Source organism: Chiloscyllium punctatum, chromosome 7 (genome assembly GCF_047496795.1).
Source record: "Chiloscyllium punctatum isolate Juve2018m chromosome 7, sChiPun1.3, whole genome shotgun sequence".
Classification (NCBI taxonomy): Eukaryota; Metazoa; Chordata; class Chondrichthyes; order Orectolobiformes; family Hemiscylliidae; genus Chiloscyllium; species Chiloscyllium punctatum.
The window spans coordinates 53,338,631-53,366,506 of record NC_092745.1 but is presented as its reverse complement, the minus strand read 5'-3'; the positions used below and the strand labels follow the sequence as shown (position 1 = coordinate 53,366,506).

The following is a 27,876-nucleotide window of genomic DNA, read 5'->3' as shown; positions in this document are numbered from 1 at the left end:
CCTGATGGTGAAACCTTTTGTGGTGAACCCCTTTATGTTGCTATTGCATAGTTGCAGTGTGAAGCTGCTAAATTCACTGTTGTTCAAATGTTTTAGATACCTTGGACCCTTGCAAGATAATCTGAGGTAGACTGGCCACTTCTCAGGACCAAAAGTGATAGCCTTAAGTCTGTTCATGAGTTTGCCTTATATACAGTGAGAAATGATCTGTTCAGGTTCGTCATTTTTCTGGAGAATGACTTTGATACACCTTCTTTCAATATCAAGCTCAGAATGTTGTTGTTTGTTGGAAAGGGAACTGAATATAAAGTAGAGAGGTTATGGAGGTTACCACATCTAGTGTACTATATTTAAGAATTGATGCAAATGCACTGGAAGCAGTTCAGAGGGATTTACCAGATTTAATGTCTGGAATGGGCAGGTTGTCTCATGAGAAAAGGTTGGACAGGCTAGGCTTGTAATTCCTTGGAGTTTAAGAGTAAGAAGTGACTTGTTTGTAACATGCAAAAATCCTGAGAGGTCTTGACAAGGTTCGTGTGGAAAGAAAGAATGTTTCCTTATCTGGGGGAGAGATCAGGATAAGTTGTTTTCTCTGAGGGCCATGAGCCTTTAAAACTCTCTTCCAAAGATTATGGAATCAGATTCATTTTAAGACTCAGTTTAGATAGATTCTTGATGAGCAAGGGTTGAAAGGTTATTAGGTTATGAAGGAATGTCATAATCACTATTGAGTAGCAGAGCAGACTAAAGTGTCATATTTTCCTCATGATGCGTCTGCTTCATATGTTCATATGTATCCTTGAGGGCTAGATTTTTCCATTCTTACCCTGGGAAAACATGTATTCAGTAACCAAAAATGGTGGCAGGGAGACTATAAATGGAAACTTCCCAGCTGATTCGTGACAGTTGCTATTTCATCCAGGAAGTGGAACAGGTTGGTACTCAAAGCCTACTCAAGGTGGCATTTAAATGTCTACCTCAATTTTGAATTTTCTGAATTTTGAGATTTTCAGTGAGTTGGATGGGTTCTTGAAACCTGTGTGAACCTTTTCAAGGACAATCAGTTAATTAATCATGAGAGTGGCATGCTGTTGAATCAGGAACTTTCTAACAGGTACTTTTAAAAGGTGTTGCTAACTTCAAATATCATAACTAGATGCTGTGTAATTAAGTCATTGTGTCTTTCTTACAGTGATAGCTAAAGGGTTCTGTCTTCAAATGTAAGTGACAGTTACATTGACTGGCATTCAATGAATTAGAGTATTTTCTAAGTGGACAATGGATTCTTGTGCATTCAACAGAAAGTCAGATATTAATATGCCACTTGGATCTTGTACTTTGGCTTTTTCATTGATTTAAAGTTCAGACATCTAAACCTTTGGAAGCCATCTCTTCTGTCACCTTCAAAAACTGAATGTTTTCACTTATACAGGTTTTGTTGACACAGCTGTGCAATGAAACCTTATTCTGAATGCTTGGCTATATTTCAGACTCACCAATAGATTTTTATCGGCTGAGGTTATCAGTGCAGCACACTTAAAGGGAGTGTGAACGTTGTTTGATTTATAGTTTTAGGAACATTTAATATAGTTTGTGTTTCTTTGGAGTGTTTTTGAATGGTTATTTGTTTATCTTGAAATATTTAAGAGCACTTAAGTTGGAGTACCTTTTTTTAAAGTATTTGAACAGCTTTATATTTGACAGTATTATGATCACCAAAGAGGCGCACATTTCTTAAGTGGCATTTCGTGTGTATTTCAAAGATTTTTCAGTGCTATTATGAAACTCATGAGTTATGATAAATGATACTACATGAGTGATTATAGAGAGAGAAATGAAGATATGAAGGGGCATTGAGGGAGCAAGATAAATGGTGACGGTGTGCAGGTAAGGATGAATAACAACTATTTTCAGAACTAGGTTAATGTCACAGTGAATAGAAACAGGCCTTTACTGCCTTGTCATCTCTATTTGCATCCTATGCCTGTTTTGGGAGACAGAGGCCTAATTCCAACCAATGCTCAATTTCTGAAGTGATATTCACATATGTTTATTCAAAAGGCAGGAATGAATAATCAAGACCCAACCTATGATTCCCAATGTAAAGGGGAAATCTCACTCTTTGCCTTAATGTTTATTGAAGAATTAATGAATAGAAAAGTTCATTTGCATATGAAGTCAAGATGTTTTTTTAAAGTAGATATACAGAACAGAGCAGGATCTGAAAAGTCAGTCAAACTTAAGGAAGACAAAACCCCACATTCAGATGGATTGCATCTTTAGGGACTGAGAAAGACCAGAAGCTAATGTGGAGGCAGAAATATGCATATTTAAGATGTTTAAAATGTTTAATGCATATGTAAGGAAGAGGACACATACATATGGATCAGATTAGTAAGAAGTAATGAGATCAAAGGAGGCTTATCCGAAGTACACCAGCATAGACCAGTTAGGCCACATGGTGTTAATTCTGTGCAATTCCTATTATTGGATCTCAGTTTGTCATAATAGTGATACAAGCGTGTAAAGCTTGTTTCAAATTTGTATTCCTACATAACCCAAAATCAGAATTCCAAAAGATTTTGCATGCATTATAGAAGTCTGAGAAGTGTGATGTGAAAATATCTCTAATTTCAAGGGCCCTAATTTGCTGTTAATCAACTTTACTTTTTGAATGTTGCTTTCTGCAAAGATGCAAGCAGCACAGATCACTAAATCATGAGGAAGATAAAATGTGACTTACTTCTCAATTTATGACATTAATTGCTTTTAATTTATTTGACAAAGTTTACATGCTGAACATTACAGTATTTAGTATTTATAATAATGATAAATATGAGAGAAATAAAATATCTGGATTTTTTAAGCAGTAAATTAATGGTAGATTTTAATTTGTTGTTACTTGTAACTTCAGCATTGCAGTTCAACTAACAATTATCTTAGACTTTATGCATAAGCTTTTATGTATCATGTTTTGCCTCATTTTCATGTCTGTTTTACAGTGCAAAAGTATATGCGTTATAGAATGTATATGCAGTTTAAAAACCAAATGCAAATTAAAAGTTATTCCTGCTATCCTACTGTGTTGAGTTTATTTAAGATGTGAGCCTTGCATTTCCAAACACTGACAAATGGTAATTAGTCATTAAAATGAGGTGTGACAAAGTGAATAATATGTGTTGTGCAGCAGTGTAACTTTTCCACCATTCATCTGATGCCCTCTAAGGTTGCTAAAATTAAGACAGTTTTAAAATTGTGACCTTGTCATCTAGAACTGATTTGTGAAACCTGTATTATTTGACAAAGTTAAAAATCACACAACGCCAGGTTATAGACCAACAGGTTTATTTGGAAGTACCGGCTTTCAGAGCGCTGCTCCTTCGTCAGAAAGCTAGTGAGGCAGGATCATAGGACATAGAACCAGTCTGACTCAAAGTTGGAATACAGACAGACTCTAACCTCACACCTTTAAATGGGCGGCACGGTGGTACAGTGGTTAGCACTGCTGCCTCACAGCACCAGAGACCCGGGTTCAATTCCCGCCTCAGGCTGTGTGGAGTTTGCACGTTCTCCCCGTGTCTGCGTGGGTTTTCTCCGGGTGCTCCGGTTTCCTCCCACAGTCCAAAGATGTGCAGGCCAGGTGAATTGGCCATGGTAAATTGCCCGTAGTGTTAGGTAAGGGGTAGATATAGAAGTAGGGGTATGGGTGGGTTACGCTTCGGCGGGGCGGTGTGGACTTGTTGGGCCGAAGGGCCTGTTTCCACACTGTAAGTAATCTAATCTAATCTAATCATTGTCTGAACTGAGATGTCACCTTTTTTTATAAAACCTTAAATTACCTCAGGAATGTGACTTGAAAGTAGTTCTGGAATTTACATATGAATGAATTGAAACCTGCAATCCATTCTAAGTGAATAAAGACTTAACAACAATCTAAGGTTGTTCAATATCAGTTGTATGACACTTTGATATAATCCACATCATGTATTATTTGAGGTAGGGGATGTTATTGCTTGGAAAATGTTGTTACTTCAGTACCATGAGTCAGGATCAGGCATTCTCAAGTTAGGTACAATACAGGGAAGTATGCAGACTTTAGTTCTTTTTCTGTTCCTTCATAAATGTGCGTAAATCTCAGACTTAGAACTGTCTCCACTATGGCACAAATGTGATACTTTTCCATGTGCCATCCTTTGGGGCAGAATGTTAGTTGATGTCGTATTAGTGAAATGGGACTTGTCTGTACTAAAGTCACATTTCACAAGATTCTTGCATTGACTAGATAAAGGACACTGTTGTCCCATAAGTCTGAGCTGGGTTTGGGTCCATGATGAGTTGATTCAAGCCCAGTACAAGAGATCAACATGAGCAGGATGTTAGCTTTTTACTGTACCTAGAAATAATGTATTTTACATTGTTGAACTTGAATCATGTCAGCTTGAGCTGGTGTATAATGACATTCCACTGCTTTAATCAACATTGAATCTATATGATAAGGATTCAATGATAAAATGCATTAATAGCTGTCCTAATATCTCAGTAGATAAATATATATTCCTAATATATACCTCCAGATTATGTTTTTAAAGAAAAACAACCTTACAAGGTGGTAGTATGAGTTACTATAAATGTTAACAACTCTAGCCTAAAAGGGAAGAAAGTGTCTGATAGGGTTTCAGCACCTGGTGGAAAATGCCTTATTTAGACAATGGCTGAAGACTACATTGGTCACTTACATCGAAAAAATAGCTTTTGAAGGCTAGGAACAAAATATGATGTAAAGAAGTACTTTTTTAGTTACTTAGTGGCTACTTACCCAATTTAGTGCCAGAATGTAGAGTTTGTGCAAAGTATGTTCCACCAGTGTGCCCCTTAAGTTTGCAAGCTGATTCATAGCTGCATCATTGGACTTGACTTGCTTAATGAGCTTGCTCACTGAAACAAGAAACACTTAGGTTAAACCTTTTCAAAGTTATAGCGCTAATTCATATCTGAAGGATCAACTTCATTTGCCAGCTTAAGTCCGCCAACTCCATTTTGAGGCCATTACTACCATGTTAGCCCCAATTTTAATTTTCGTGTTTTTAAATATTCAATCGCAAAGATTACATGGAATTGGAATAAAGGAATGTTTGTACGTACTTTGCATAGATGAAAACAGTAATAGTTATTTACTTGCTGTTTTCTTTTTACTTTACAGTGTTAAACCTGACCCTGATTGATTTGCCTGGTATCACTAAAGTGCCCGTAGGAGATCAACCACCAGACATTGAATACCAAATCAGGGACACAATAATGCAATTCATCATTCGAGAAAATTGCCTAATTTTGGCAGTGACCCCAGCTAATACTGACTTGGCTAATTCAGATGCACTTAAGTTGGCAAAAGATGTTGATCCTCAAGGTAAGGCTCCTTTATATAGATGCCCGCAGCTGCGGGGAAACTTTGGCTTTTGGAAAGGGTATTTGGTTTCTTTCCAAAGAAGTACATAACTTGTATATTGAGGTGTTGACCAAAGGAATCTGTATTTCTAAATACTGAACACATGAGTATTGCAGCAGGATTACGAATATCAGTGTTAGCATATCTTTTGTCACAATTATATATCTTTTACATTTTCTGAGGCAATCAATCAACTTGTATGTTTTGTTTACCAATATTTGTAGTTTCATTAAACTGGGGAGTGGGGATCACTGTATTCCAAAGGTGACCCCTTTTCATTGTTATCAAAGGGATTCAATGAGCATCAAATGAGTTTAGTGCTGTTGAAATAAACTCTGAACTCCCCATGCTTCTAATTCAATATAGTAAAGTCCAGATCTTCATAGAGTAAAGCCAGGTATATTGGAAATGCAAAAGACAAGATTGTGTGTGCTTCACTCTATAACCCAAGCTAATTACTTACGGTTTTCTTGGATCTGGAAGGAAAACGATTCCTGCTTGCAATTCAAATCTTTCTCTCATTCTTGCGTCCATGTGGTTCATAGAGTCAGCTTGCTGCATGACATCTGGCAAATATCTCAAAACAAACACCAACAGGTATGTGGGAAATGGGTTGTTGCAACGTTTGGTCCAGTTTTCCCTGTTTTAGGAAAGGGGAAATACCTGTCCTAACTGGGACTAAAATAGTTGCCAAGAGCAAAAATATGGTCCAGTGTTCTGTCATATTGTGCACTTGTGTGTCATCATGACCTCTTTGATGATCTGGACCTTTGTGTGCCAAAAGTATGAGAGTACATATTTTTCAGAACTGAAAAAACTTCAGCGTTCTGTAGAAGAGCTGAACCAAACTCGAAATGTTAACCTTGTTTTTCTCTCTCCGCAGATGCTGCCAGACCTGCTGAGGTTCTCCAACAGTTTCTGTTTTTTCTTTTAGATTTCCAAACGCTGAAGTATTTTGCCTTTATGAGTACATGTGTTAGGTTATTTTCTAAGTTTAATAAGCATCAGTAAATATTAGTTTAATATTATCTTATGCTTTTTTTAAAGCTTTATTTTTATTTGTAAAAAATCCATCTCCTTTGCAGTTTTATACTGGGTCATAGCTGTGCACTGGGAATTATTTAAAGTAACTTAGTTGATGTAACATATCACTGTCATCCATCTTAAACAAAGTAAAACTAATCTGCTGGCTGAAAAGTATACTTAGTGAAATCCCTGTTTTAAAAATCAAATCTTCTCATTTGTTTAGGTTTGCGAACAATTGGTGTGATAACCAAGCTGGATCTAATGGATGATGGTACAGATGCCAGAGATATATTGGAGAACAAGATACTGCCTCTTCGCAGAGGTATCACACAAATTTGGTCTATTGTAAATTAAAATCTTTTAGAAAATCAATTTTCAGAACATTGTAAGCCTGTAACAATAAATCACTCGTTACTTTTCTTCTTTATTCTTTTGTGGGATGTGGTTGTTGCTGTAAAGTGCAATGTTTGTTGATGATGCATAATTGCCCTTGAAATGAATGGTTTGGTAGGATGTTTCAGAGCACTGTTAAGAGTCAACCATATTTCTGGTGTATGAAGTCACATATAAAGCAGATGACCAGGTAAGGATGGTAGGTCCCCTTTTAGAAAGCATATGGGTGAATTGGATGTATTTATAGGACAATTACTGATAGTCTAATGGTCACAATTACCAACGCAATATTGCAGATGAATTAATGGAATTTAAATTCCACTGGTTGCCATGGTGGAATTTGAATTTAAATTCCCAGACCATTAGCTTGGCCGTCTGGATTACCGCTATGCCAGCAACAAGCCCCCTAATTGTCACAGAATGCTTTGCTTTCAAAAGTATCTTTTTAAAATTGAAGTTGAGCTTTGCCAGTCCCTGCCAATATTTGTAAATGTAAAACCAGAACGACCTGGCATTTAGTAAAAATGTTTTTTTTAACCTGATCATGTATGTACAGTAGCCATCTTGCATTGCAGACGTGTGGCATGGAATCATGCTCCTATCTCTCAGGTAATGATTTAGTAGAGCAGCCTTGACTGTCCAGTAGACGTGAAGCTACAAAGTAACACAAGGCAATCATCTATGTTTCTATAACCCCTTCAAGGAAGTGGTATCGCTTTAACCCTGTTCTAAGAACACGAGCTCTGGAAACAAGTGCAATCGCAAAGATTACCCTGCAAAAGGATGCAGAATCTGTAGAAATTGTTCAGTGGAATGTGGCAAAATTGATAATCGACTTACCAAATTAGTCAGAAGGGACATTCTTGAGAATTGAGATCACACATATCTCAATGTTCACCTTAGTAAGCTGCTTTTCTGAAATATGTTTTGTTTTTTGCTTGTTAAAGATAAAGTGATATGGACATATGAATTCAAAACTCATCATAGCACTTGTTAACTTGTTCCAAGAGTGTGGCACTGGAAAAGCACAGCAGGTCAGGCAACATCCGAGGAGCAGGAAAATTGATGTTTCGGGCATAAGCCCTTCACCAGGAGTGAGGCTTGAGGGCCGGGGACTGAGAGCTAACTGGGAGGTGACTGGGGGGAAGGTAGCTGGGAATGTGATAGGTAGATGAAGGTGGAGGGAAAGGTGATAGGTCTGAGAAGAGAGTGGAGCGGATAGGTGGGAAGGAATATGGACAGGTCAAGCAGGTGGTGCTGATTTGGAGGCTTGGGACTGGGATAGGGTGGGGGGGAGGGGAAATGAGGAAACTGTTGAAATTCACATTGATTCTGTGTGGTTGCAGAGTCCTATGGTGGAAGATAAGGCATTCTTCCTCCAGGCATCAGGTAATTGGGGTTTGGCGATGGAGGAGGCCCAGGACCTGCATGTCCTTGGTGGAGTGGGAGGGGGAATTAAAGAGTTCGGCTACTGGGCAGTGGGGTGGTTGGTGCGAGTGTCCCAGAGATGTTCTCTGAAACGATCTGCAAGTTGCCGTCCTGTCTCCCCGATATAGAGGAAACCATATTGGGTGCAACAGATACAGTAGATGATGTGTGGGGAAGTACAAGTAAATTTCTGTCGGATGTGGAAGGATCATTTTGGGCCTTGGATGAAGATGAGGGCGGGAGCTGTGGGTGCAGATTTTGCATTTCCTACGTTGGCAGGATAGAAAAGATGCCAGGAGTTGGGTGTGGGTGTGGGTGGGGCGGGGGTGGGGGGGGGGGTGTGGTGGAGGTGGAGCGTGGATCTGAAAAGGGAGTCACGGAGTGAATGGTATCTCTGAAATGTAGATAGGGGTGGGGAAGGAAATATATCCCTAGTGGTAGGGTCTGTTTGTAAGTGGCGGAAGAGGCAAAGGATGATGCGATATACCTAGAGGTTAGTGGGGTGGAAGATGAGTTTTGTCCGGGGTTACACATCTATCTACCACGACAAAGGTCTCCAACCCCTCTGTTTCTTCCTCTCATGCCGACCCAACCAGTACCTTTCAACTGACACTCTCGTTCAACTTAGCCTCAACAACTTCTCCTTCCAATCCTCCCACTTCCTCCAAACCAAAGGGGTAGCCATGGGCTCCTGCATGGGCCCCAGCTATGCCTGTCTCTTTGTCAGGTACATGGAACAACCAATCTTCCACAGCTACACCAGTACCATTTCCCACCTTTTCCTCCACTACATCGATGACTGTATTGGCATCACCTTGTGCTCCCACAACAAGGTTGGACAGTTCTTGACATTCACCAACGCCTTCTACCCCAACCTCAAATTCATCTGGACCACTTCAGATACCTCTCCCCTTCCTGGACTTCTCCATCTCCGGTGACTGACTAACCATGGACATCTACTCTAAAACTCACCAACTCTCACAGCTACCTGGACTACACCTCCTCCCAACCTATCTCCTGTAAAACTGCTATCCCTTATTCCCAATTCCTCCGTCTCCACCGCATCGCTCCCAGGATAACCAAGTCCACCATTTAACATCCCAGATGGCCACCTCCTTCAACGATCGCAATTCCCCCCAACATGGTGGTTGATGCCCTCCAGCACATCTCCCCCACTTTCTGTACGTCCTCCCTTGAGCCCCACTCCTCCAATCTCAAAGAGGACAGAAACCCCCTCAGTTCTCACCTTCAACCCTACCAACCTCCGGATACATCACATTATCCTTTGCCACTTCTGCCACCTACAAACAGACCCCACCACTAGGGATATATTTCCCTCCCCACCCCTATCTGCATTTTGGAGAGATCATTCCTTCCGCAACTCCCTTTTCAGATCCATGCCCCCCACCAACCCACACCCCACTACTGACACCTTCCCGTGCCAACACAAGAAGTGCAAAACCTTGCCCACACTTGCCCACCCCCATCCATCCCTCCGTCCGTCCAAGGCCCCAAAGGATCCTTTCACATCTGACAGAAACTTACCTATACTTCCACACACATCATCTACTGTATCTGTTGTACCCGATCTGGTCTCCTCTGCGTTGGGGAGACGGGAAGTCAGCTTGCGATCATTTCAGAGAACATCTCTGGGACACCGGCACCAACCAACACCACCATCCCATGGCCAAACACTTTAACGCTCCTTCTCACTCCACCAAAGACATGTAGGCCCTGGCCTCCTCCATCACCAAACCGTAACCACCCAACGCCTGAAGGAGGAACGCCTCATCTTCCACCTTGGGACTGTGCAACCATATGGGATCAATATGGATTTCACCAGTTTCTTCATTTTCCCCTTCCCCCACCTTATCCCAGTCCCAAGCCTCCAACTCAGAACCGCCCTCTTGAACTGTCCTACCTGTCCATCTTCCTTCCCACCTATTCGCTCCACCTACCTCTCCGACCTATCACCTTTGCCCCACATCTATCTATCACATTCCCAGCTACCTATCCCCAGCCCCACCCCCTCCCATTTATGTCTCAGCCTCCTTGGCCCATAAGCCTCATTCCTGATGAAGGTCTTATGCCCGAAACATCGATTTTCCTACTCCTTAGATGCTGCCTGACCTGCTGTGCTTTTCCAGCAGCACATTCTTGACTCAGATCTCCAGCATCTGCAGTTCTTCACCTAATTAGAGTCATAGAGTCATAGAGATGTACAGCATGGAAACAGACCCTTTGGTCCAACCCGTCCATGCCGACCAGATATCCCAACCCAATCTAGTCCCACCTGCCAGCAGCCGGCACATATCCCTCCAAACCCTTCCTATTCATATACCCATCCAAATGCCTCTTAAATGTTGCAATTGTACCGGCCTCCACCACTTCCTCTGGCAGCTCATTCCATACACGTACCACCCTCTTTGTGAAAAAGTTGCCCCTTAGGTATCTTTTATATCTTTCCCCTCTCACCCGAAACCTATGCCCTCTAGTTCTGGACTCCCCGATCCCAGGGAAAAGACTTTGTCTATTTATCCTATCCATGCCCCTCATAATTTTGTAAACCTCTATAAGGTCACCCCTCAGCCTCTGACACTCCAGGGAAAACAGCCCCAGCCTGTTCAGCCTCTCCCTGGAGCTCAGATCCTCCAACCCTGGCAACATCCTTGTAAATCTTTTCTGAACCCTTTCAAGTTTCACAACATCTTTCCGATAGGAAGGAGACCAGAATTGCATGCAATATTCCAACAGTGGTCAAACTAATGTCCTGTACAGCCGCAACATGACCTTCCAACTCCTATACTCAATACTCTGACCAATAAAGGAAAGCGTACCAAACACCTCCTTCACTATCCTATCTACCTGCGATTCCACTTTATTAAAGAAATTATTTAAAAAGTTGGTAAAAGTGACTATAATTGGTATTTAAAATCCAAGTGGTTTACTAAGAAGTAAACTTCTCTATATGCAATTCCAGCCCCATGCCAACCTATTTGACTCTTAACTCCATTCTCAAATGTCCTAAAAATACGTTCAGACCACCATCTCAGGGGTCAGTGTTGGATTTGCCAACAAAGCTCATATCCAAAGTATGAAAAAATAAAACCATGAAGCTCCTATTTCTGTTTTCTTCGCTGCTAGGATACATCGGTGTTGTCAACAGAAGTCAAAAGGATATTGAAGGAAAAAAAGACATTAAAACGGCACTTACAGCAGAAAGAAAATTTTTCCTTTCTCAGCCAGCATATAGACACATGGCAGAACGTATGGGAACACCATACCTCCAGAAGCTGCTTAATGAGGTGAGTTGTTAGAATGGAACACTGCATAGTGTTTACTGTGATTATTTATGTGTTAGTTTAATTGTCTAGAGGCATTCTGCTGTGCATTGCTAATATAATACTTTCAGAGCTAAGGTGAGTTTGCCATTCATATCCAAGCTGAATTTCATGAAAAGGATGCTGTTCTAAAATTACAGTAGATTCATTGCATTTTCACTTTCAGCTACTTATCAAATATAAAATAAATTAGTCAGGAGTGTGATGAAATACTCCTCACTTACCTAGTTGAATGAGCTCCAACAATATTCAAGATGCTTGACACCATGCAGGACAAAGCAGGCTGCTTAATTGGCACTTGATTCAGTCACAAACATTCTGTCTCTCTACTATCCATGCTTGGTGGAAGCAGTGTGTGCCACCTACAAGATGCACTGCAAAAATTCACCAACACTTCTGAGACAGAGACTTTCAAACTCATGATTATGTCCATCGAAAAGGACAAGGACAGTAGATGCATCGGAATACCTCCTCCTACAAGTTCTCCTCTAAGCCAGTCACTGCCCTGACTTGGAAAGGTATCGCTGTTCCTTCACTGTTGCTGAGTCAAAATCTGGAATTCCCTCCCCAGTGGCATTGTGAGTCCACCTATAGCATGTGGACTGCAGCAACTCAGGAAAGCAACTCGCCACCACCTTCTCAAGGGCAACTAAGGATGGGCAGTAAATGCCTGGCCCGGGCAGTGTTGCCTACATCCCAACTCTGAATAAAAAAGTACTTAAAATGTTCTGAGAAAGACATAGAACAACTTAATTTAAGTTGACTATTCAGAATGGATTGACATATCCATTTATTTTCCTGAATGTAGCTTGTATAGTTCAATATTAGTTTTGTTTCTTTTTCTTTAGCAACTAACTAACCACATTCGGGAAACACTTCCAGTATTGCGCAACAAGCTTCAGAGGCAGCTGTTATCTTTAGAGAAAGAAGTAGAGGAATATAAGGACTGCCGACCTGATGACCCTGCCATAACAACCAAAGCTCTCTTGCTGTATGTTAATTATGCTTGATTGATTATGAAACTTATTTGTTTAACTGTATGGACTGTAGCGATTCCGTTTACTTGAAGATCCCTTGTGGATTTAACCACAGCTAAAATTATTACATACAGTACAAAGTGATTTCTAGACGGATCCTTGGTCTGGGGTGCTGCAATGCAGAATGATCCTAGCCTCTGATCACATGATAAGATCCTGGCCCATGGCCCATCTACAAATTGAGTTCTTAAAGCAGCGCTGCTTTTAAAGCAAGATTACAACGTGGATTTCTTGAACTTTGTGTGATAATTGTTTGTGGTTCTCAGTCCTAAATGACTTAGCTTTAATTTTAAAATAACCCTATTTGTTCCAATTGCTCTATTGGTAGAAATAGTTTTGTTTATCTACACTGTTAGTGTCTTTATCATTTAAAAGAAGGTGATTATTCCACCTGTTGTGTCTGCACTGGCTTTCCAAACGTGCATCATGTACTGGTGCTATGCACCTGCCTTTTTTGTAACTTTGCCTTTTTTTATCCTATCTGAATAATCATTCAGTGCTTTGTTGAATGCCTCAATGGAATCTGGCTCTCCCATGTTTCCAGATCTAAGCACTCCTGTGTAAAAACATTTTTTGTAATATTTGCTACATCTGTGCCCTTTGATTCTCGACTCTTTAGTAAGTAGAAACAGTTCTTGTGGATTATTCTATCCAGACCCCTTGTGATTTTCAAAACATTTTTTTAAGAACCCCTACAGTGTGAAACAGGTAATTCGATCCATTAAGTCTATAACTGACCCACTGAAGAGCATCTCACCCAGACCTGTCCCCCTACCCTATATATTTCATGGTTAACACGTCTAATTTAGACATTCTCCCTGTGTCTGCATGGGTTTCCTTCCACAATCCAAGGATGTGCAGGTTAGGTGAATTGGCTATGCTAAATTGTCCATAGTGTTCAGGGACATGTAGATTACATACATTAGTCAGGGGTAAATGTAGGGGAATGGGTCTGGGTGGGTTACTCTTCGGAGGGTCAGTCTGGACTTTTTCGGCTGAATGGCCTCTTTCCACCCGTGTAGGGATTCTATGATCCCTGGACACTACGGAGCAACTTAGCATGGCTGTTCCACCTAACTTGCACATATTTGAACTATGGGAGGAACCCGGACGAAACCCACGCAGACAAGGGGAGAATGTACAACTTTGCACAGACAATCGCCCGAGTATGGAATTGAACCTAGTTCCCTGCTGCTGTGATGTAGCAGTGCTAGCCACTGAGCCACTGTGTCACCCTAATAGAAAATGTAATTCTATCTGACTTCTGTCAGGTCTCTTCTTACCATTCTATTCTCCAAGGAGAACAGACACAACCTTGCCAGTCCAGCCTCTTAACTGAAGTCTCTGAAGTTAGCATGATCTTTGTGCTCTTACATTCTGGGCCCCTATTAATAAAGCCCAGGACATGATTTTATTGACTTTTCTCTCTAACTGTCCTGCCACCTCCAATGATCTGCTGATATGCCCCAAGTCTCTGCTTCTGCAACCACTTTAAGATATGTACCAGTTTATATTCTCAGTCCATGATCTTTATAGAAACATGTGTCACCTCACTCATCTCTGTACTTAACTTTTCCTGTAATCTGTTTGCCCACACCATCAATCTCTCTTGTCCTTTTGAGTTCCTTCTACATAGTTTACTCTGCTTCTTAGTATCATATCACCCAAAAACTTTAAAATTGTTCCTGTACACCAAGATCTAGATGATATTCTTAGATATATGTATCTGGAAAAGCAGAAGTCCTAATATTGACTCTTGAGGACTTTGACTACAAACCTTCCTCCAGTCAGAAAAATATCTATTGACCATAACTCTGTTTCTATTACTCAACTGGTTTTGTATCCTTGTTGCTCCTGTCCCTTTTATTCCATGAGGTGTAATTGTTGTCACATGTCTGTTGTGTGGCACTGTATCAGATGTATTTTGAAGGTTTACGTACATCAATAACATACCCTCACTGGATCTTTCTGTTACCTCATTCCTCAACCTTCCAATCAAGTTAATAAAAATTAAATTTATGCAAACTGATAATGGTATGTTATGATAGCGTTAATCCTTTAAACTGCAACAGTATTGTAGATTTGCACTTTATTCACTGTAAAGCCAATAAATCTTTCATCTGGGTGTAATACGGCAGATGCAATATTCCAAATGGAGTCTGATCAAGGACCCCTATAACTTGTAACTTAAAAATCACTTCCTTATTTTTGTATTCCACTTCCATACAGGGAATTCTGTCTGCCATAACTTTGCGCATGCAAATCAGTAAGCATTCTGCTCTAAATTTCTTTGTCCCCATTTATAATGGAAAATTCAATTTAAAGAATGTTTGGACACTTCATGTTAGGTCTTTAATTTTATAAGTTGAAATGTCATTGCTATAATTTTTTCTATAAACCTGATGCTAATTATCATCATGAAATGAAACTTTTTGTAGAATTAAGTTGTGGTGGCCAGTGATAAAATACAGTTTTAAAGATATGTATTATCCATAAAAAGAATACAATGCATTCAGCAACTGCCTTTTGAAAATTATGAATTTTCTTAATGGTATGGGGACACTCAAGTAGATTCAGGTATCCCGAATTTAGTCCAAATGATATAACGCTGTAACCTCAAGCCAGTCTGAAACTCTCTTGAGCCACCCAGTTAACTCTAAATAACCCACATCAAGTTTGAGCATGAGTGCTTCTTAATTTCTCTGTTGTTTGTGGAGTACTAATGATCCATCCATGATCATATTCTGTTTCTTACTTACATAGTGTATCTTAAGAACAACATCTGAAAACATATCCCTGATGACACCTAACTCTATCCCACCGCTAACCCATCAACCCCTCCACTCTCTGATTTCTTCCAATAGTTATCTGACATCCTGTACTGGATAATTAGAACTCGTGTGCAATAGAATATAGTTTTTGATCTCCTCCACAATTTTGTTCCACAGCACTGTATCGATCCATTTCTATGGCCACTGTCTGAAGCCAAAAGCAAACTATTCATGAACCAGACAGTCTCATTGAACAGAAGATAAGTTTCTGACTGCATAGCCATGCAATATTCAAGCCTACTATGATACAGAACTGTATTATTGCCCATTCCTGCCCTTGGCTCAACAGAGCTGCTTCTGAAAAAGTTATCCATACTGTTGTTACATCTAGACTTGATTGTCCCTAAAATCTCATGACCTGCCATCCAGCTTGTATATTCATAAGCTGAAGCTCATCCAAATCTCTGTTTCCGTCATCCTAACTTGCACCAAATGTGTTCATCCATTATCTCTAGTTTTGCTGATTTACCGGTTCACAATACATTCATTTTAAAATTCATGTCATTGCTTTGCAATTCCTACATCCTATCCTTCTCACCGTTGACCATGTTTGCAAGTCTTGTTTAAACTCCGTGCTGGAAAATTGTGCACTGTTTACTTGAGTCCAGGCCATTTCAAGTAACTTTGTCTTGACCACTAAGTTTTAACACTCAATTTTAATTTTACAAATAAGTTTTTTCTGAAGTATAATATTCTGATCAACATAATTCCCTTTCCCTTTTAATCTAGCTAATGTTGAGGGACGACATCCAGTCTAAGAACTGCTCTTATATCCATGTCTGTTTTATTCCATTATTACTTTTTGTAGGAAAATCAGTCATTCATACATTTCTTAGTATTGCATGCTAAAGCAGCTGTAATTGTGGAGTAAATTTCCTTTTTCTTTCCAACTATAGAGTAAAATTTGTATCTGTCTTTTCATCAGGTGTGTTCATAAACACCAAGAAGTTTCTCTGTCCAGGGACATACCCTGAGTTCCTGTGGTTAATGGCAATATCTAGAATCTCTATGTCTTGTAGAGATTTACACATGCAGTTTTAGGGAGCTGGTAAGGTCAGTAAGGTCAGAATTGCAAACAGCGCAAGTTTTGCTGCTTTACACTGATATTTTTCAGTTTGTGTTAAAAGTTCACTCATACAATGCCAATTTAGATTTTTATGAAGCCATGAAATACAGTCATGGTGACGACATTTTAGCACCTTGGCAGAGGTTTGAAAATGAAATGGAATTATATTTTTTGAAATATTGTACTTCAGAACTTGTTATTTTGAAAAAGTAACGCATGAGACTGTTGAGCATTAGTGGCTATGTCAAAGCTTCTTCGAACATGTATCCAAAGACCACTGGATTATTCTTGTGCTGTTGACCGTGAAAAATAAAGGAGCTACTGAAATTTGAGAGGTTGGCTTAATTTTATAATGGAACAATGATATCCTAGTCATTATCATGTAATTGCATAAATGCAATTTATAGAGGGCTAACCTCACAAGCTGTCAGCTACCAACAGTTCAAACTAGATCCACCCTTCTAACAATTTTTTAATAACCTAGAATAACTGGTGTTCTAGAAGGTAATGCTTTAATGAGGTTAATGTTCATGTCTGGTTGGTTTTAGCCATTCTAAGATGTCACACACAGTCATTAGTTGGAGACAAGGAGATCTGCTGTAAATTTCAGAGGGACAAGACATATCTGTACCAACTCTGTGCTGTCTGAGTAATTTTGCCTGACTAAATGTAGTGTGACTAATTGCTATCATGCAATAAGCTCTCCTTGTTATCGCAGAGCAGTGTCACTTCTGTAGATTATCTATGGTGGTGGATCATTGGACAGGCCCAAAACAGGGGAAGATTGTGGCAGCTAAGTACCTCAAACAACTCTTAAGCAGTGCAGCATTCTAGTGGAGGTGGCAACACAACAAGATACAGCTGGTATCATGTGGAAAAATACCACAACTGTATTTTAAATGAAAAACGTATTTGCCAATAGCCTCAGCTATTTGTCAATGATTGCCTCTCTCCCTTCAGTTTTTTAATTGTCTCATATGATTTTAAACTGCAGTCTCAAGAATGGCATGTCTGTCTCTCTCTTTCTCTCTCCCTGTCAGCTCAGTGAAACTTCAAAATATGGCAAAAGTGGGTACTGCAGATGCTGGAGATTAGAGTCAAGATTAGAGTGGTGGTGGAAAGCACAGCAGGTCAGGCAGCACTTGAGGAGCAGGAAAATCGATGTTTTGGGCAAAAGCCTTTCATCAGGAATAGTGATGAAGGGCTTTTGCCCGAAAAGTTGATTTTTCTGCTCCTCGGATGCTGCCTGACCTGCTGTGCTTTTGCAGCACTACTTTAATCTTGACTTCAAAATATGGCAGTCAACCATGTTTCAAGTTGGCTGATTTCCTATTAAGACTAAGCTTCCAGATTTAAATTTACAAAAATAGTATAATTTAACAAGGTCTGTTTAAGCAAAACATGGTGCTCAACAAAAGATTACATCTGTATTAGTCAATGAGTTTAATGTTGACTATTGGATTGCTGTTGAAGACAGAGCATATTGACCTGATTCAGTAGTGAAGTTTGGCCTTGATACTGACCACCTGCATTTAAATTTGCTTTGTGAGCTTAATGGGTTATAATAAATGCCAAGGTGCAGCCCATCACTCTTTGGTCTTGGGAATGTTATATTCTTGGGATGCTGATAGAAGTCCACAAAAAGATGCTTGGGAAGTGTGATATTAAGGCAGTGGCTTGAATATTTTCTGACTGTTTCTTAATTGGAATACCAGTACTCATGGACAGATATGTGCTTATAACCTCTCCTTAATGTCAACATCAGAAGCCTAATTAGGAGACTGATCTTCATGATGTTTCAAGTGGGCACTCAGTAATAGAGCTCAGTGGACTTATTGAAGATAATGGGGCTGTCAGCCTCATTGTTATACCCTTAATGACCACATAAAAATTGTTATTGATTCATGGAGTAGGAGGTGATCTGGGAGGCGGGGAAGACAGTCGAGTTACATAAATGGAATTGAGTCGTTGGTTTGTCCTTAATTATTATGCATGTGAAAAAGATAATTACTAAGCATGCTTTTCCACTTAATCAGGATGGTAAAGCAGTTTTCTGTGGATTTTGACAAAAGAATTGAAGGATCGGGTGATCAGGTGGATACATTAGAATTATCCGGTGGAGCAAGAATCAACAAAGTTTTCCATGAACGATTTCCTTTTGAACTCGTAAAGGTATTACTGTTTCTAGAAACATTAATTTGAAAGTTATATCAGTAAGAATGAATTAATAGATAGTAAGATGGAATCAAATAATTAACAATGTTAGATAATGACAATGAAGACAGTTGTATTACATGCTTCTGTAGTTATTTTAACCTATTTATTAAAATGTTAAATAGAAGACAATTCATAGAGCATCTTTCTCACTACCGATTGTAAAGCTCATTCTAAAGTTAAGAAATTATGCATCCCAATAAGTTGAATAAAATATATAATAGTTGCCACATGTAAAAAGAAACAATTACAACATAAGGAATTCTCAAAAATGCACTCGTTCTTGTTTTAGTTCAATTAGATTGTAACATTGCTATGTCTTGTTGAATAATGTCACAAATGTTCCGAAGTGTAATCATTATATTCATTGTAGAATTTAACATTTTTAAAATTTTCACTTCAATATTTTTGATTCATTGTTTCAAAGCTTAGAATTAGTGACCACAATATGTGCATTTTTAAAACTTGAAAACTCAAAATGAAGAGACGGCAACTTTATTTTATTTGCATTCCATAAGACGGCTGCTGATGTTACTGTTTCTCATTTTCTGATGTGGAAGACCATATTCTTTCAATTTTATAGATGGAATTTGACGAAAAGGAGCTGCGGCGAGAAATTAGCTATGCTATTAAGAACATCCATGGTATCAGGCAAGTTGATTCTATGGACTATTGTTGAACAGTTCCATGAAAGTTATGTATTTTAACTGATTAAATAGAAGAAAATCAAATTATATGTGTGCACAGCCTGTTATTTTAAATCCAATATTCTAAATCAGGAGTAATCTGGATAAACAATAGTGGCAATATTCATCTGGTAAAAGAAAGAAATCAATGCTATCTTCACTTGTATTCTTTACAGCTTTTACTATTAAGATTGGAACACATGGGCAAGATAAGTATTATATAAGGGACATTACTTTGGAAGCAATTTCTCAGATTGCATGTTATAACATAGTATGCTGCAGGACAGAAACAGGGCATTTAGCCCAGTAGTTCTCTACTGATGTTTACGTTTCGCATCAGCCTCCTTTTCTTTTTTGTGTAATCCTGTCCTTTCATTCGTTCGTCTTGTGCTTATCCAACTTCTATCTATTCAATCCATCTCAACTATTCTCTGTGGTAATAAGTTCCACATTCTAACCACTCTGAGTGAAGAGGTTGTTGCTGATTTATAAATGAATATCTTATGTTTATGGCAAATGTTCAGGTTGCTCCTGCATGTGAATTGACTTTTATTCGATTAAATTGTTTCATAACTTTAAAAACCTTGATGAGCCCATCCCCCAGCCTTCAGTCTTAGCGTGAAAAGATACCGTTTATTAAATCTTTCCAGACTGCTAAAACCATTTAGTTCTGGTATAAATCCATTTTTTTTTTCTGTAAGCAATACAGAAATTGGCAGAAAGGCTCAGCAGATCTGTCAGCATCAGTGGAGAGAAATCGGAGTTAATCTTTCGGGTTCAGTGACCTTTTTTATTGCACCTTCTTTCGTAGCTCACTATCCTTTTTGTATCTAGAGACCTGAACTCTCCACAGTATTTCATGTGTGACCTAATTCAGATCCTGTATAAGCTTAATAGAACTTCTCAAATTTATCATTCCAGAAATTGACCTCTGTTTCTGCTTTCACTGATCTGGAGCCCAGATCTCTCTATTTCTCCACCCCAAATGCTAATGCTGCAAATTTCAGTCAGGTGTGTAAATCAGCACAGGAATTGTGATGAGCTAATCACTTGCATCTATTCCTTCTGAAATAAACAACACTTAAACTTTATGCTGCCTGTGCATCTAACCATGATTGTAGTGTGGTGCTAATTTTGCTGTTGACTGTGCATATTAGAGAACGACTTAAAAAATATTGGGTCTGTGGACTAGGAATCCAATGCCATGATGACAAATGGCACTTCCTCTGGGGAAAACTGAAAGCATCCTCTGCAGTGGTCCAAAAAGCAATGTGATTGTGTGCTGATTACATGTTATGTGGTAGCCAGTTTCTCGTCATGTGCATGCGCCTGCATTGTGAACTGGGACCATTGACCAGGTTGTCAATGTATGGCTCCTGTTACCTAACTTCTCTTTTGTTTCTCCTGGTATCTGAAGTGCTGATGCAGCACCAAGCTAGTGCAGAATAAAGACCTCATGACTACTGCCAAGTTCCTGGGCATTGATCTTCATGACATAGAGTCATAGAGCTGTACAGCATGGAAACAGACCCTTCAGTCTAATTCGTCCATGCCAATCAGATATGCTAAACTAATGTAGTCCCTTTTTCCAGCATTTGGCCCATTTCCCTCTAAAGCCTTCCTATTCATCTGGATAGGTATATGCCTTCTAAATGTTATAATTGTACCAGTCTCCACCACTCTCTCTGGCAGCTCATTGCATACACGCACCACCCTCTACATTAAAGTTGCTGCTCTTTCTCTTCTCACTTTAAACCTCTGATGTCTAGTTTTGGACTTCCCTATCCTGGGGAAAAGACCTAAGGTATTCACCATATCCATGCACCTTATGATTTTATAGATTTGTATAAGTTCACCCCTCAGCCTCTGACAACTCCAGGGAAAATACGCCCAAGCCTATTCAGCATGTCTCCTTAGCTTGAATCCTTCAACCTGGCAATATCCTTGTGAATCTTTTCTGAACCCTTTCAAATTTCACAACATCCTTTCTATTAGCAGGGAGAGCAGAATTGAATGCTGAATATGGTGACAGACAAACAGGACATGGAGGGGATACATCTTTTTGAGGTTGTACTTCCTTTTGTGAACTTAGCTCAGTACTTGCACAGCTAAATATGTGTAATCAGTGAAACCCTGTTTCGTGGGAAAGCCTGGTAAAGCGAAATGATTGCTCTACCTGTTTGTCTATAAAAGGTGCATTTCCCTTCACTTTGCAGACTGAAGTTACATATCAGTGAACAGCAGACTGTCAAATATTGGAGATTGTCCTGTTGCCAAGTAAAAGGAGCCCAATATGAAGGTGTTCACAACCAGTCACCTTAATGTGTGCTGACAGTGACATCCCTGTTCTGCTTTCAGGCAGTAGTTTTCATGAGTACCTCAGAGACTAGCTGTGAAGGCGGACAGTAATGCCCATGACTGGTAGCAAGCAGTTTGTACATCACCAGTGAAGTGAGAACCAAAGCTTCATTATGTGCCACAGCATTGATGTAAAAGAGCTATACGTACATCTAATTTTCTAATTCTGCAACCATAAGCATAAGTTAATTTGCAATTAACATGAAAATTGTTGCTGATTCCTTTAAATAATGTTGGAGGAATGCCCTTTGTTATACTACATTTTAAGCAGAGTCTGAGTGACACTTTTAGTACAAGCTTTATTATCGTCAACCACACTCTCTAAAAGGTGCACCCATTGTTTACTAGAAATGGCAATTGTTTGTAAATGCAAAGTGTGTGACTGCTTTGCGAAATGCCTCTGCTCTGTCTGCAGGAATGATTCTGACCTTTCAGTTGCTTGCTATTTCAAGAAATACCTTGCTCTCATGCTAACATTTCTGTCATGGATCTGTTGCAATGTTCCAATCAAGCACAATGCAAGCTCAAGGAACAGGGCCTCATTTTCTAGTTAGGCACTTTACAGTCTCAGGGTCTCAATACTGAATTCAGTAACTTCAGAAACTGACCACAAAACATGTGTTCTCCATTTTTCTTTTATTCTCCCTTCTCACCCCTCCCCTACAGCCTTGTCTTGTGTACCTTGCTCTAAGAAGAGAGGATTAATTCTCTCCTTTTCACACTTTAATTTACACCAATTTTAATTTTTCATTATTTTCTCTACTAATAACAACCTCTTTGTTTATTGCACTGGCCCTTTGTCTCTGTAAAAATTACTGTAAAAAATTCCAACATGTTTCAAATCAGGAGAAGAGTCATACTGGCCTTGAAATGTGAACTGTGTTTCTCTCTCCATGATTCCCTGTATTTGTTTCAGATTTCTAGCGTCTGCAGGATTTTGACTTTAACCCTTAACATCATATGTTCCTTCATTCACTTGTGTCTTAGGTATTCCTTCAGACCGTATTAGATCACATTACACTTCCTGTTGCTGAATGCTGTACAATATACTGAGTCATGATTTCCAGTTTTGCATATTTCCTGTACACTGTTTCAGTGTTTTACTGATGACCTACTTAAACAACCACACAGTGTGGTTCTTACCAGTGGTGCAGATGCTCTTTTAAACCCAGAGAGGCAATCAAACTATTGATAATGCACAACCAAATTTTGCAGCATTATTCTTGAGATTTTGATCTCCTTATTGTCTCTGCCAATCTCACCACCTAACACATGGCTATATTGACTTAGATAATGGTGTGCAATGTTGTTATCGGACAAGTATGATGTGCTGAATTGAAATATTTGCATTTATTTAACTCTTGTGAATTGTATTTCAGGATTAAGACATTTAAAATTAGAATGTAATTTCATGATTACAGAATCTAGCTTTCTGTATCAAAAATCTTCTGTTAAAAAGAGTTCACACATGATTCCTCCTTTGCCCGTGATTGAAATTACCATGAATTATTCAAATTGGGAAAAACAACTATTGAAAAGAACTAAATGATTAAATTAACTCCAAAACTGGTATGTTCACTGTTGTTGTCTTGTTTTGGCCAAAACTGTTTAAAACTAACTGGTTTCATGTGATTATCCTTTTGACCCTGTCTTTTTCATGTGTGATGGATGTTATTATTTGAAAAAAATGACGTGCTAAACCAATTGATTGATTAGAGCAACATTGGTAATGAGAAATTATCCAAAGGTTTGCTCGCTGCAATGAGTTCTGTCATTTTAGAGTTTTTATTTTTAAGTATGCTACACAGACTTCTTTTCCAAATCGGCAGAATTGATTGCAGTGTATTATTTTACTTCTCTAACTATGGAACAGAAGGTATACTGTTTCCTAATTTAGGTAGGAACACTGTTCACATTTGAATAATTTTTTTTGTAATCAGTCTCCACTTTTTCTTCATAACTTTCAAATGAACAGATATACATTTATCTGTCTTGTCACATTGAAAAATAGTCAAACGTGTTCTCTAGATGTAAAGCAATTGTATAATGTTTGCTGTGGACAAAATTGTCTAATTTCATGATTCACTTGTTTTAAGAGTACAAGTTTTAATTTGCAGTTTGAGATGTTAAATACAAGACGATCTGATAATGAATTAGTAACCTGATCTAATGTAATTGCTATTCAAAAAGTGGCTTATATTTACTCAATAAGGTCAGAGTTAGAAGTGGGAAAATATAACGCAGTGGGAATCATATTTTGATAATGAGATGACAACAGTTGTCTTTATTAGAGATATAAATTATTGATGTGATTTCCAGAAACAGAAGGATTCATTGAAGGAAAGGTAACTTTGTTCACATCTCTGTGAGGCATTCTACGTGTGCCATGCTGCCATGGTGATGGATTACAGGGAGGTCTTATCTTTCAATTTTGTGTGTGAGATTTCTTAAGAAACAGGCATTTAGAACCTAGGGACACCTTTTAAGAAACAAAAGGAGAATTTGGCAGAAGTTGTTGGCCATAGCAAAGAGGAATTAGAAATGAGGGATGTTTTCTGAAGCTTTCTGGTCATTGAGCAAGAAAGCAATCAAACCCTTGCTAGATCTGGAACGTCCACAATCATGAACTGCTTAAGCTGAGGGGGAGGACCAACTGGATGCTAATGAAAGGACCCCAAGAAATCGCATACCTCAGAATAATGGGAGTACTGAGGAGAATCAAAGTGAATTCCTGGGAACTGTTGTTGGGTCCAAGAAGAATTGAAGGAACCTGCAAGAGTTTATAACGTATAAGGGAGCTCTTTAGTGGAAATGAAAGCAGAACCAAGAATGTCCTTTTGAGACTTTTATGCTTATGGAATAAATGTTTACAAAATATTGTGTTAATTCAGTCACCTTTTTCTTGTACTGTAAAACAGTAATATTCTTTAATATGTTAAATATTGTGGCATGTTTCTTTAATTTAAGCACTAAAAGTTTTAAATTCTTTTTAAAAGTTACTGATCTCATGTAAGATAGTTATAAATGCAATCAAGTGTATTAAGATTTCTATCACAGGTATGTAGCTGATATTTGAACTTTTGTTTAGGTCTGACTTTATTTACCTTGGGTTCAATTTTCCCTTAATTATTCTGCTTTTTCTCAGTATTATAAGAGTTATACACTGAATAATTTCAATGATTGCTTTGGAAGACTGGAAGTTTTGTTAAAGGATTAATGTGCAATGTCATTTTGGTGACATCTATGTCAAGATTGATATTTGTGTTTGTCTTTAATGTTTACAGACCAGGTTTGTTTACCCCTGACATGGCCTTTGAAACTATTGTGAAGAAACAGATTGTGAAACTCAAGGAGCCTTGCCTGAAGTGTGTGGATTTGGTTATCCAAGAATTAATACATACAGTTAGACAGTGTAGTTGTAAGGTAACAAAATTAAAATTGCACAGCTTCGATTTTTCATGTTTTATCTTGCTAAAACAAATATTTTAACATTCAATAAAAGGCTTATCCTCCTGTCCAGTAACATTGTACGAGTCATATCTGTCATTGGGAGCTTGATGCTCGGCAATCATTAATATCTTATTGGGAAATTTAAATATCAGTTTTCTTATATATTTAAGTATCCAAACTACTAATCAGTGAATTTGGATCAATATTTGATGTTGGAAGTTCAATATTTTATGTTTGTGTGCTGTGTCACAACATGCGGATGTTAATTATTTTTTGTGTTTTACCTCACAACCTAACCATTGTATAATAACAGCAATACAATTAGACTAACTTATAGTAGTTATTTTTGAAAACAATGAGATTAATGCCAAGTTACTTTGAATGAAGCAGTTTGTATTACACCACCTTTTTCTAAACTGAGAGTTGATTTTCTACAAGATGCTGTGAATCTTCGTACTGTATGCCATACTATTTGTTCATGTCACCACATGGCAAGTCATGAAACCTCTTACTGGCAGAATGGTTAGCGTTCAGCTAATAATTTTCTCAAGTTTTCTATTTAATTATTAACATTATAGATTGGTATAACCTCATTTGACAGTAGATTGAAATATTTATTAGTCACGGCAATTATGATTAAGTAATTAAATGCAATTAATCATGCTCAACTAACACACATGAAAATCAAAGTATCATTTGAGATTTTCTAATGTTATTGTTCAGTACTGTTAATGTTTGTCTTGTATTCTGTTATAGTTATCTGATCACTTCTAGTCTTTCAGATACCATCAGCTCCATTACTATGCTAGTAGCACTGATCTTTCCCATGCTTGTCTGGGAATGTTAACAGCAACTCCAAAGATTATCAAGTACACTAATAGTCAAGTGAAATTATTTTAAGTGCAGATGTAACATTTTCATTGTATCTATGGAAATTTCTTACTTCCAAACTTTAAGGTAAAAGTGATAGCAGATTTCTGTGCCTGGTTGCAGGTAATATTTTTTGAATTAGTTTCCATGGCATTGAAAGTACCTTATATTATCTATGCTAGTCCATTCACTATCTGCTACTTCACTTAGAATTTCATGTAGTCTGCAAATAAAATCCTCTGTTTCTATAATCAGGGAGCACAGCTACGGTTTTTCTGTGAAAACATGTAGAATGTCCATGAGGCTGCATGGTGAAGCAAATGATGACGAGGAAGCTGCCATCCTCTATACATGTATTGCATTTTGATTTAATATGCTAGTAACTTTACAAAATACACTGCTTCTTTTGAAAGCCATACTCATCTTCCAAGAAAAAGAGTATTGAAGGTCATGGGCAGGATTTTTATCTTTCAGTGGTGGTGTAAATTGGATCCTCCAATACTGAACTACTACTTCCAGTGAGAAAAATTTGCCCTGCGGCTTCTCATCCCCACATAAGTTTTGCAGATTGTTAAGATCCTGGATACAAAATGTACCTGCACCTCTTCTGAGGTCGTGAGGTTGTGAGGAGGACAGGCTAATTGTCTTTCCACTACACACTATTTTGTGTGTCATGTGTACCTTTTGAAAGCCCCAAAGAAATGCACCTCCCTGGAGAGTTTCTGACCCCAGAAAGAAGCCCGCTGAAGATTTTGACATCTTCAATTATCAGTATTGCTCCAATGTAATGTGGGTGTGTTTTTAATGCAGTGATTCATCATTGGAATCTGTCCTGCAAAAGTAAGTTGATTCTTATTTTTTTTCCCCATTATGTAAGTTTTGTCATGTATTTTCATATCTTTTTGATTGAAGCAGGAATGACTTAACACTGTCAGTTAAAAAGTTCTGTCAGTATTTGCCATATTTTGTACTGAGGTTTCAATCAATTGACAAGCTATGATTGCTAACACTCTACTTTGAAAGTTGAAAAAGTTGTCAGCATCTGCTCCTCTTCACTGATGGGCATTCTGCTTTGAAATGCCAATGGTGCACTATTCTGTTGTCAGTTTCAGCTTCTATTATGACAGCTGTAACCATTGTGACTGCTATTGGTTTCAGCTCAGCAGATGAAGTATTGACACTTGTAAGAAGTTATAGCAAAGAGTATGACTTATGTAACTTGCTTATTTCCAAATGTAGTAGGACTTAAACAAGGAGAATACTTTTTACTGCTATCAATGATAATATGGTTGAATTCAGGCTTTTATTTACTTGTCAGAGGTTTAACTTTTTCAAATGATCTAAAATTAATACACAAAGCTATCGCATGGTTCCAGAGGAGTCTGCATAGTGAGTAACTATGGAGATAACATTGTAGGCATATAGTGAGCATAAGGTGATCTGATAGGCATGGAGCGGCAGGGGTGATTTGCTGGAGCATGAAGAATGATTGGGTGTATTAAGTGTGATTTACTGGGCCTTCAAGCAAATAGGTGCTGGACTGCTATGTTGGAGAATTGAGGCAGGTCATCTAACCAGCCTGCCTTCCCATCCACTCTTCACTCCATAGTGGCTTGCAAAATGCACTGTAAACCTGACACCTGAGTTTTAAACAAAATTGCATGAAAAAGTCACATATAGATCCAGTGTGCATTTCAGATTGTGAGTAAGTGCACAGGTCCGTTTTCCTGAAC

The 27,876-nt window shown here is 38.6% G+C and overlaps 1 protein-coding gene across 7 annotated transcripts in view; it reads left to right on the top strand.

The window, feature by feature from the left end:
- The window catches only part of dnm3a (dynamin 3a), a 203,744-nt gene that overhangs the window by 57,227 nt on the left and 118,641 nt on the right, over positions 1 to 27,876 (top strand). For 4 of the 7 annotated variants that reach the window (XM_072573543.1, XM_072573544.1, XM_072573542.1 and 1 more), the window contains exons 4-10: positions 5,201 to 5,404; positions 6,693 to 6,791; positions 11,435 to 11,595; positions 12,480 to 12,622; positions 18,602 to 18,737; positions 19,363 to 19,430; positions 25,108 to 25,246. In XM_072573543.1, coding sequence (XP_072429644.1) covers positions 5,201 to 5,404; positions 6,693 to 6,791; positions 11,435 to 11,595; positions 12,480 to 12,622; positions 18,602 to 18,737; positions 19,363 to 19,430; positions 25,108 to 25,246 — 950 coding nt within the window. The remainder of the gene's footprint in view (positions 1 to 5,200; positions 5,405 to 6,692; positions 6,792 to 11,434; positions 11,596 to 12,479; positions 12,623 to 18,601; positions 18,738 to 19,362; positions 19,431 to 25,107; positions 25,247 to 27,876) is intronic. The other 3 variants (XM_072573545.1, XM_072573547.1, XM_072573548.1) reach the window with 3 other exon arrangements.